Source organism: Helianthus annuus, chromosome 11 (assembly GCF_002127325.2).
Source record: "Helianthus annuus cultivar XRQ/B chromosome 11, HanXRQr2.0-SUNRISE, whole genome shotgun sequence".
Classification (NCBI taxonomy): domain Eukaryota; kingdom Viridiplantae; phylum Streptophyta; class Magnoliopsida; order Asterales; family Asteraceae; genus Helianthus; species Helianthus annuus.
The window spans coordinates 15,576,840-15,587,860 of NC_035443.2; the positions used below are offsets into that span (position 1 = coordinate 15,576,840).

General features: G+C 36.8%; 1 protein-coding gene across 3 annotated transcripts; it reads right to left on the reverse strand.

Annotated features, from left to right (window-relative positions):
- Positions 1–1,564: 1,564 nt before the first annotated feature.
- Positions 1,565–8,011, reverse strand: LOC110889758 (probable sugar phosphate/phosphate translocator At3g14410). Of its 3 annotated transcripts, none has more exons than XR_002563912.2 (7): positions 7,794–8,011; positions 5,569–5,676; positions 5,435–5,469; positions 5,232–5,344; positions 4,811–5,072; positions 3,045–3,333; positions 1,565–1,989 (listed from the first exon to the last, which is right to left on the reverse strand). XR_002563912.2 is itself a non-coding variant. In XM_022137324.2 (7 exons), the coding sequence occupies exons 1-7, from the start codon at positions 7,899–7,901 to the stop codon at positions 1,859–1,861; spliced, it is 1,032 nt and encodes a 343-aa protein (XP_021993016.1). In that variant the 5' UTR covers positions 7,902–8,008; the 3' UTR covers positions 1,565–1,858. The 3 variants fall into 3 exon arrangements, 2 of the variants coding, with proteins under 2 accessions (XP_021993016.1, XP_021993017.1); XM_022137324.2 differs by having other exon boundaries at positions 4,825–5,072; positions 7,794–8,008; XM_022137325.2 differs by having other exon boundaries at positions 3,045–3,313; positions 7,794–8,006.
- Between the last annotated feature and the right edge of the window lie 3,010 nt (positions 8,012–11,021).

Here is an 11,021-nt window from a genome sequence, read left to right on the forward strand (position 1 = left end):
TGATTTGTTCCTTAAATGATACTAGGTGATTTTATATAGAAGTTAACCTAAGATAAGTACTCTTTTGTATTTTATGTAAATATATTGTCAAATCATGATATTTTAACTAGTTTTAAGGTGTGATCATACAGGTGGAAGGGGTGTCATTCGGTGACCCCTTCGGTGAACATGTTTGCCGATAGGGGAGACGCACCCTTCCTATTTTCGGTGAGTGGTGAATGGTGAGCATGGGGACTAGTCATCGAGGTGAGAGGGGGGTTAATGGTGGGCCCCATCATCTTCCAACCAATCACACATTTATTTCCTTTTTTTAATTTTTTTTAAAGAAAATTTGCTTGGGGGAAGCACCCTTAGTGCAAAATGGAGAGTGAGGAGGGAAGTTGACATGGGATGAGGTGATTGGCTATACAAAGAGTTTACCACTCCCCTTATGTTTGAGCACCCTTTCCCACCCTAAGTTTGTTGTAAAAGAAACGTGAGCTTTAAAGCTGATAAAAGCGCTTAGATACCCTACGTCATATAGCGCAACGCTTAGATACCCTACGCGGTACACGAATATGGCTTGCAGTCTAGCCATTTTAAACATTCAGATTATTAATATATTCGAAGGGTGGAGTTGATAACGCCATAGTTTTATCGCCTTTTTTGCTCTCGAGCAAATTGAAAGTGCCAATTGCCAACACTAGAGACTAAACCATGTATATGTCACACATGGTAGAGGAATGCCGCACATGGTGGGTATATAATCTACGATTGCATTCATATATCTAGTGTGAGAACCACTATGTAATGCTTTAAAGATATAATGCATTCATACAAGTGTTTATGTAGTTCTCACAATTCTCTACTTAAAAATGGTTGTATATTGCAACAACACATATATATTTGTTGGTTTATTTCCTTTCAAGCATGTGGAATAACTAGTGGGTCATAGGTTATTAGTAGCGGGTCAGTACTTTATGTAAGGTTTCTTTTGTAAGGCACATATAGCCATTCCGTCTTCTGTTAAAAGGATATTATGTTTAAGGTATTTCCTGTTTCTACTTGTGGAACATGTTGTGGGTTTTTATCCACGAGAGCATGCATAATCACACCGCCACCAATGTAATCGAACCCAATGCACGGACTACGAAGGTTCTTCTCTTTGCAACTTTCTTCTTCGTTAGCTACCCCAAAACATCACATTTTTCTCATTTTGTTCGAATGCCAGAACAAGGTTGCAATTGCAATGTGACGGCGAAAACTAAAAGTTTCTTCAATTTTTATCCTCTTTATGCACTTCAGTGGTTTTTTAGGACATAGGTTTGCGTATATGTGCTGAATGCACATTTTCATAGTGAAGGTTTTTTTTTATACAAAGTTGTGTACAAAATGTATCTTAGACATACACATGTGTATACTGTGAAAATAACGGTTATGTTTGTGAAAACATACAATTATTACATTTATACGCATGTGCTTTTGTAAAACTGACGATATAAGATTACTTTAACCATTCACAGTGTATACATACTATTCTAGACAAGTGACGTCAATTTGAACAAAAATGTTAAGACGTCTAAAATGACCAAACCAATTGCAGAAGCAAAAGCTCTATAACATCGATTTCAGAAATAGAACTTCAAAATGTCTGCTATTCAACATGAGCATCCATCAATTGTACAATTTGTACTTGGCAATTCTGGGGTGCTCAAAAGAATCCAATTACAAGTTCAAGCTATACCAAGATTCAGACCTACAGAATACAGATGCTTTGACTATTCTCTACTCCATTTGAAGATGTATTTCCTGTGTGATTTTTAAAAAGAAGTTTATATAAAAGGATACAACTAACCAATTGAGTGGATCCAAGTGTCGTTTAGCTAGACGCTTTTGTGGAAGAAGAAGCTGTTGGTATAGGAGAAGAGCTGGAACTATTATCAGAACTAGCAGCTCGAGTGGCTTCTTTTTTCAACTTGAAGTTATTATATGCTGCAACACCACCAATGGCTGCATAAACAATAACAGTGTCCACAATTATATCCTTCCAAACACCCTCTTAGGCCTTAGCTCGTTAAATATTCATAAGTTTGAATCTTGGTCGACAAATTCGTTTCGGTCAACCTGACCCGTTTCAACTCGTATAAAAAAGTTATCAATTTTGACCCGTTACCCAACCTGTACAACCTGCCAATTTTCCACCTCTGGTGAAAACTAATGTTTGCATAAGTTCTAAATCTTGGGGGGAAATGCATTTGGGTCAACCTGTAAAAAGAATTGCCCTATTTAACCCGTTAGCCAACTTGCCCAACCCACCAATTTTCGGCCTCCAGAAAAACTAATATTTTCATAAATTTTAAATATTTGGGCAAAAAATTTGCATTGGGTCCTGACTCAACCGATATTAAAAAGTTACCCATTTTGACCCGTTACCCAACCCGCCAATTTTCCACCGCTAATGAAAACTATGGGTGAGCTACTCAAGGCTCGGAAAAAAGCTTGAAACGTGCCGAGCTTAAACGAGCCCGAGCCTAAAAACAAGCTCGTTTAGTAAACAAGCCTGAGCCCGCACTTCGCTTATCGAGCTTGAGCCGGCTCGTGAGCCTAAACGAGCCCCCTTTTATATATAAGTTTTAATTAATATATTAAACATATATTTAAATTATAATTATTTCTATTTACAAAATTATGAAAAAAAATTATTAAATTATATATAAAATAATAATTATAATTAATATGAACTAATCAATATATAGTTAACGAGCCGAGCCCGAGCTTAAAAAAATACGCCGAGCTTGAGCATTAGAAACAAAACTCGAATCGATCTGAGTCGAGCTTTCATAAGTTAAACGAGCTTGAGCTCGGGCTCGGGCTCGGCTCGTTTGCACCCCTAGTGAAAACTAATGTTTGCAAAAAGAAAATGATGACGAATTTAAACACCAAGTATTTCATAATTCTTTTTTTTTCATAGTCTTTACTCCTTTCAAACTGCGTACATTGCCAAGTTAACTGCAAAGAACAAAAAGGAAAAGGAAAAAGCACTAAAAGAAGGTGGAGAATGTTACCTATAGCATAACCGAAGATATTTATCAAGGTGAGCTTTGTATCAGCAAAAAGAATTGCTGACAATAAGACCACTACCCAATCTTTGACAACACCAGCTACACGGATTGTGAGAGCGCTTGTATGTTGAATCACGAGAAAAACCGAAAGATTTAGAGCGAAAGTACACATAGAATTGAGTGTTAACACGAGTGGTTGAAAGTTCCAAGTCCCCTGTGCATCCATCTTTGGTTTCTCCAAAAATATCCATGGGACTAACAGACAAAGAGCGCTGCACAGCGAATCAAGATTCTGTTCACATGGACAGAAATGTAAAGAGTAAAACGGTGGCAGGAAAGAGAAATAAATAAATTTTTTTTAGAAGTAGCATGATGAGCGGGTCTGGTAGGTTGGGTTAATGAGTCAAATGGGCCGTGGCGGGTTGGGTTGATGCACAAACACTTTTTGTCCATTTTTTTTAATGTCTTCAATAAAAACGAGAAAAATGCTAAACACATCCCTTAAGTTATCAGCTAACCACATTATGGTGTTCTTTTTATTATTATTGTTATTACTCATTAAAAAGTACATTTAAGTAGTTAACCATAGCATAAGCTGGTCGACAAATACTTTTAGAGTAAAGTACACGGATGGTCCCTGTGGTTTACCAAAATTTTGGATTTGGTCTCTAGGTTTCCAAAAGTACACGGATGGTTCCTGTGGTTTGCACTTTGTAACAAATTTGGTCCCTAGCCAACAAATCTAAAGGTTTCGGCATGTCTAAGTTAGGGACTAAATGCGTTACAAAGTGCAAACCACAGGGACCATCCATGTGACTTTTGGCAAAGTTGGGGATTATAAGTGTTACAAAGTGCAAACCACCGGGACCATCCGTGTGTATACTTCTGGAAAGCCAGGGACCAAATCCAAAATTTTGGTAAACCACAGGGACCGTCCATGTACTTTACTCAAAACTTTATGTTAGAAAGAAAAAAAAAGAACCATAAGGTCGTTGTTAATCGTAGACCTACAGGCTATGTTTAGCAAACCCCTAGAACAATCTTATTCTAATCATAATAACAACCATAATCCTAAAAGCAACTTATGAGGTTGTGAACATTACAAATGAACTTTGGGTGACTTCCAACTTGTCACGACTCACGCGTTTCACCCATTTGACTCGTTCCCTTTGTAGCTAATTGCCTGATTATATAGATTTGACCCATTTGAGATAAAGCCAATCCCGAATTGATCTTTTCATAAGTAAATAGGTCAAATGACCACATCTGTTCTCTAGGGATATTAATAGGGCTGCAAACGAACCAAACGATCACAAACAAGATCTTGTTCGTGTTCGTTTGTTAATATTAGACAACGAATGTTCATGAACACAAACTAATGTTCATGAACACAAATAAAAACAAACGAACACAAACAAGCGTTCATGAACATAATATATAATACACTGACACTTATTACTTATTAAATGTTTATTTGTCGGAATTTTGAAGTATTTAAATAAACATAAAACTAAAAACACTAATGTACTATCGAACACAATCGAACATAAACGAACATGTTACCGAACGTTCACGAACATAAATGAACGAACACGCCTCTATTCATGTTCGTTCGTTTGACTAAATGAACGGAATTTCTTGTTTGTGTTCATTTGTCCAATAAACGAACGAACACAAATGAACTTACGGCCGTTCGGTTCACGGACTGTTCGCTGAACGTCTGGTTCGTTTGCAGCCCTAGGGATATAGATGGGGAGAAAAAGACTTGCCTGCAAGGACTCACGTAATACATCATGGAAATGGGGTTCAATTTCAAACCCTTTTTCCTAACAAAGATCTCCATAAATATAAGTCGCAAAGCTTCACCAACAACACCTCCCATTTGGTAAACAACACCAATCCAATTAATATTAATTTCACCATAAGATGCTACTAATACTCCAAAACTTATCACAGACATTATCAAAAGCATCCTCATGCTCATTACTTCAAGTCCGGCTGCCACCCCAAGAATGAAAACCGCTACAGGCACTACACATCATTCAAAAGTTAAATGTTATTGCTACGGTAACGAATGGGCCAACTTGTATATAAGTATATGGGTCGAAAATGCCACCTCTATATGTGGCTAATGAGAACACCAATTTACTAAATAGGACAGAGATAGATTTAAATATTGAATGAACTTACTGACTGCTTTCAACATCTGAGCAAAGGCGACAGATATATAGAGGTATGCAGTGTTTCCAAGCCAAAGAGTCATAGCAAACATTGCACCAATTGGAATGACTGATGTTGTGTATCTGTAAGTGGTGATTAACCATACAAAAAGTGAGTATATAAAAAATATATATCATTTGACTTCATATATCAAATAGGACGAAAATGCTTACATTTCGAGTGTCATTCCTTCCTCAACTTTCAAAATCTGCAAGTAAATACAAATTTTTGTTACGTATTCTAGAAGGTGACTATTTACAAATACCTAGATTGTATAGCTATACACATGATGTAAGCATTTTATTACCTTGAGAACTTTAGTGAGTACAAAACAAAGCACAGATGAAAAAATCATATGAAGAAGTGTCAACCCGAGTGGATATGGAAAGTTTATCTCCTTTGATGACAAAACCCACTGCATCTCCACGAACGAAAAAACCAAGTAAAACTTAATCCAGTCAATACTTTCTCAAAAACTCAGAAAAGTAAGATAAATCATACATATGGGTCCGCTAAATTAAGTATGCCTTTCCCATTATATTTTAATAAAACTATTCTTACTTCATCGCCTTCACTGGATAGCACTGAAATTTATCCTATGAGTTGTGTTCTCATTTATTTCACCAAATTTCTACAAACCTATCTCATATGACAAAAGTATCATCCCTGACTACTTCTTCAACCCTATAAACGCCACGAAAAATGTACCCCGAGATACTATATTCCAAGATACTACATAATGACTTTGATGTTTCATATTTATGAGTTATAACAATTTAAAACCACATAATGCATGATTGTTTCAAATGTGACAAATAAAAATCAACTGTAAACATCACAAATTATGCTCATGAAACTCATATTATTCTAACTAAGGAGACAGTGCAAACAACGAACATTTTTGCAACACTTGATCATATCGAAATAATATTCTCAACTAATCAACGTTTACTGATGAAATTCATAAAATATTAACAACGAAAACCTACTGCTATTGCATTTACCTAACTTGACTTCAACAATATTATTCAAAAATCAACTGTGAAGATCACAAATTTTGCTCATGAAACTCATATTTTTCTAACTAGGTAGACAGTGCAAACAACGAACATTTTTGCAACAATTCATCATATCGTAATAATATTCTCAACTAATCAACGTTTCCTGATGAAATTCATAAACATCGAATGCGAAAACCTACTGCTATTGCATTTACCTAACTTGACTTCAACAATATTATTCAAAAATCAACTGTAAAGATTACAAATTTTGCTCATGAAACTCGTACTTTTCTAACTAGGTAGACAGTGCAAACAACAAACACTTTTGCAACATTTCATCGTATCATAATAATATTCTCTCAACTAATCAACGTTTCCTGATGAAATTCATAAACATCGAATGCGAAAACCTACTGCTATTGCATTTACCTAACTTGACTTCAACAATATTATTCAAAAATCAACTATAAACATCATAAATTATGCTCATGAAACTCATATTATTCTAACTAGGTATACAGTACAAACAACGAACAGTTTATGCAACATTTCATCATATCGTAACAATATCCTAAACTAATCAACGTTTCCTGATGAAATTCATAAACATCGAATGCGAAAACCTACTGCTATTGCATTTACCTAACTTGACTTCAACAATATTATTCAAAAATCAACTGTAAAGATTACAAATTTTGCTCATGAAACTCGTACTTTTCTAACTAGGTAGACAGTGCAAACAACAAACACTTTTGCAACATTTCATTGTATCATAATAATATTCTCTCAACTAATCAACGTTTCCTGACGAAATTCATAAACATCGAATGCGAAAACCTACTGCTATTGCATTTACCTAACTTGACTTCAACAATATTATTCAAAAATCAACTATAAACATCATAAATTATGCTCATGAAACTCATATTATTCTAACTAGGTATACAGTACAAACAACGAACAGTTTATGCAACATTTCATCATATCGTAACAATATCCTAAACTAATCAACGTTTCCTGATGAAATTCATAAACATCAAATGCGAAAACCTACTGCTATCGCATCTGCCTAACTTGACTTCAACAATATCATCCAAAAATCAATTGTAAACATCACAAGTTATGCTCACGAACCTCATTTTATTCTAACTAGGTATACAGTAGAAACAACGAACAGTTTATGCAACATTTCATCATATCGTGACATTATTCTAACCTAATCAACGTATCCTGATGAAATTCATAAACATCGAATGCGAAAACCTACTGCTATTGCATCTACCTAACTTGACTTCAACAATATTATCCAAAATCAACTGTAACAATCACAAATTATGCTCATGAACCTCATGTTATTCTAACTAAGGTATACAGTACAAACATCGAACGGTTTATGCAACATTTCATCATATCGTAACAATATTCTAACCTAATCAACGTATCCTGATGGAATTCATAAACATCGAATGCGAAAACCTAACAGATCTCGTTAATTTGTGACAAATGAAACGTAAAATTATCGGAAAACGACCTTATTGAAGAAGATCTGACCGCTGGAGAGAGCTATGTAAAGAAGGAGGTAACAATAGGTCAGCATTCCGTCTCTCACAGGCGACACTGAATGATTCTGATCCGCCATTTTCGATCAGCGAAGGTTTCGTATCGAAATGAGTCCGATTGATAATGATGTGAAAGCCAAGAGTTACGGGAGGGTTTAGTCGGTGTGAATGATCACGTGAAAAACTTAAAAAGAGGTTATATTTGCTTTCCCTAAAAGTCACATTAGTAATGTTGATATGGACACACGTTACATCCGAGTCACTTTTTTAGCTAGGGGGCAAACGAGTCGAGTCGAGTCCGAGCTCGGCCAGGCTTGAGCTCGGGCTCGATTAACTTATGAGAGCTCGGGCTCGAGCTCAGCTCGATTCGAGCTTTGTTTTCAAAGCTTGAGCTCGGCTCGTTTGTATTTTATTAAGCTCAAGTTCGGCTCGGGCTCGGCTCGTTTATTATCTATTAATTAGTATATTAAATAAAAATAATATAAATAATAGACTTTTTAGGCTTGCGAGCTCGATAAGTAAAGCTCGGGCTCGTTTACTAAATAAGCTTATTTTTAGGTTCGAGGTCGGCTTGTAAACAAGTTTAAACAAGCTCGGCTCGACTCGGCTCGTTTACACTAAGGCTCGACGAGCCTAACGAGCTTCACATGTGAGGCTCGAGCTCGAGCTCGATAAACAAACGAGTTTTGTTTTGAGGCTCAAGCTCGGCTCGGGCTCGATGACGCTCAGCTCGTTTCGAGCTTTTTCTCGAGTCGATCTCGAGTAGCTCGCGAGCCGCTCGGCTCGTTTGCACCCCTACAGTTTTAGCCCACTCGGTGTGGGGTCGTCCAGGCCTGGCCTAGCCCGACGACGCCCCCCAACACCATTTCCTGGGACTTTTTATAACTTTTGCCATGGATCCATACAACCCGAACCCAAACCAAAATGTTTTCTTGGTACCCGGCTACTATCCTACGATGGAAACGAGTTGGTCATCCTCGCAATTTTCTCTCAACGCTTTCTCAGGTTTCCAAAAAAACCCAACGCTTTCTCTCAAATGAACCAAGTCCAATCAATGCAACAAATGCAATCGTTACAACAAATGATGATGCGAAACCCATTCAACTCGCAATTTCGATCTCAACCACAACCTTTGCCAACACCGGTAGAATCGTCTCCCCAATCACAACACGTAGAAGATGACGTTGAAGAATGTGTTCCAGAACGCAACCACAATCCTCGAAAAGGAAAAAAAGGGAAGCACGTGGGGCGTGAAGCCGGTGACAAAGATCAACCTTCGAAAGCCAAGGCAAAACCTTGGACAAAGATCGAGGAGGAGGCGTTAGCGAATGCGTGGGTTAGCACATCAAAAAGCCCCATTGTCGGTATGTAAAAGTATATAAATTTTATACTAAAAATATATAAATTTTAAAATTTTTGTCATATATACTTTTTTACATTCTAAAAATATAGGTAACAACCAAACCGGCGAGGGTTTTGGAAAAAAATATTATCAAGATTCGTATCGAGTCGTTTTCCTACACGTACGGGCTTGGGATGTTTGCGAACAAAAAACAAGTGGGCGCCGATTCCAAACGAGGTTGTAATGGCTAAACGAACAAAAACCTCATAGACCGGAAGTTACAGTGTGGGGGGCTTGGACGCACGATGCCAAATAAATATAAACGACAAGCCTGAATTTGACGAAGAAGAGTACGAAGTTCGAGAGGATGCACGTCCCCCGGGTAGGGACAAAGCCAAAAAGGCAGAGGCTGCAAAAAAAAAAAAAAACAAGCCGCAACGGGGGGCGGTTCTAAAATAGACGAGTTTATGGCCAAGTTCAAAGCATACACCGAGGTCACAGACCAAAAGGCAAAAGCGAAGGAACGTGAAGTGGAAGAACGGGTTCGGTTGAAGAATGAAAAGAACGAATATAAAGATTGGGAGATAATGACAACCAATATAAACTCGTACCTGGAAGAAGACTGAGTGATTTTACATAAAATGAAATAAAAGATCGCGAAAAAATGGAGTTCTTAGGATTTTTATTTTTATAGTTTATGTTTTTTTTAACTTATGTATTTTTTTAATATTAATGATTTTATTTTATATCTTATTATAAATGTTAAAAACTAGATGAATTTAAAAAAAATAAATTAACTAGGTTGGGTAGGGCCATCAACCATTTCCTTGGTTCCATCCTTAGAGGGGCATCCTCCAAGAACTATGACGTGGCGCTGAGGTGGATGGTCATCCTCCAAGGACTACCCTCCTCCCATACTGAGTAGCCTTAGGGTAGGGGCCTTTGGTTTGCTCGGGTTACGCGGCTACACTGCCGCAAGGCATGTAGGTAGGGGCTCGGGTATACGTTACTGAATCGGGTAGTATGTTAGTATGTTGAACCTTGCTCATTTGGTGTGTAGGTAGGGCTCACAACTTGGGTTGTTGCTTCTACCTATTTTGGTATCTTGGGTTGGATTTAGTAAAAAATAGGTGGTCTTCGTTGATGTTATTTGGGTACTTAGGCTATATCCATCCACAGACTTCTCCAACCCAACCTTTTAATAAAAAACTAATTTCTCTCTCTTCCACCTACACAACCCAACATACCTCAACCTTCTACTCACATTCACAACCCAACCTTTAAAACATTTTTTATTAAATATATATTTTTATTCTTATTATTTATCCATAAATGTGTTAAAAATAATTACAATTAGTGTTTTCATTTGAAACCGATTCGTTTTAAAAGCAATATAAATAACAACAATATAAGAAATCTTTTAATAAAAAAACACATGCATTCATCAAACATAGTTAATAAAAATGACAAACAAGTTACAACGATCACATGAAATGTAAAATTACAGATACATAAAATACAAACTACATAATTATTCGTCAACTACAAATTTGTCCCATACATGCTCAGCCAGATCATTTTTTAGAGCATTATGAGCTTCTCTATTACGAAGTTGTGCCTTATTAGTCATATAACTTGATAGAGACGCAATTCGTTCAGTAGAGATTTGAAATGGTAGGTCATCGTCTTCGGTAGATATTGCATGCCTCCGGTTTGTGGGCCTATCACTTAAAAATTCAGATGGATCATAATAGTTAAGGTATGCGTCTCGTTCATCCTCAACAATCATATTATGAATAATTATATATGCAATCATAATTTTCCCTATTAGCTCCTTCTCCCACACAAGACATGGTTA

Bases quoted from the DNA above. Each gene is read 5' to 3' on its own strand.
- LOC110889758 (XM_022137324.2), bottom strand. From the start codon at position 7,901: ATGGCGGATCAGAATCATTCAGTGTCGCCTGTGAGAGACGGAATGCTG. The intron at 5,345-5,434 runs GTAAGCATTTTC...CACCACTTACAG, and splicing joins GAAGGAATGACACTCGAAAT to ATACACAACATCAGTCATTC. The intron at 1,990-3,044 runs GTAACATTCTCC...TTGTTTATGCAG, and splicing joins TATCTTCGGTTATGCTATAG to CCATTGGTGGTGTTGCAGCA.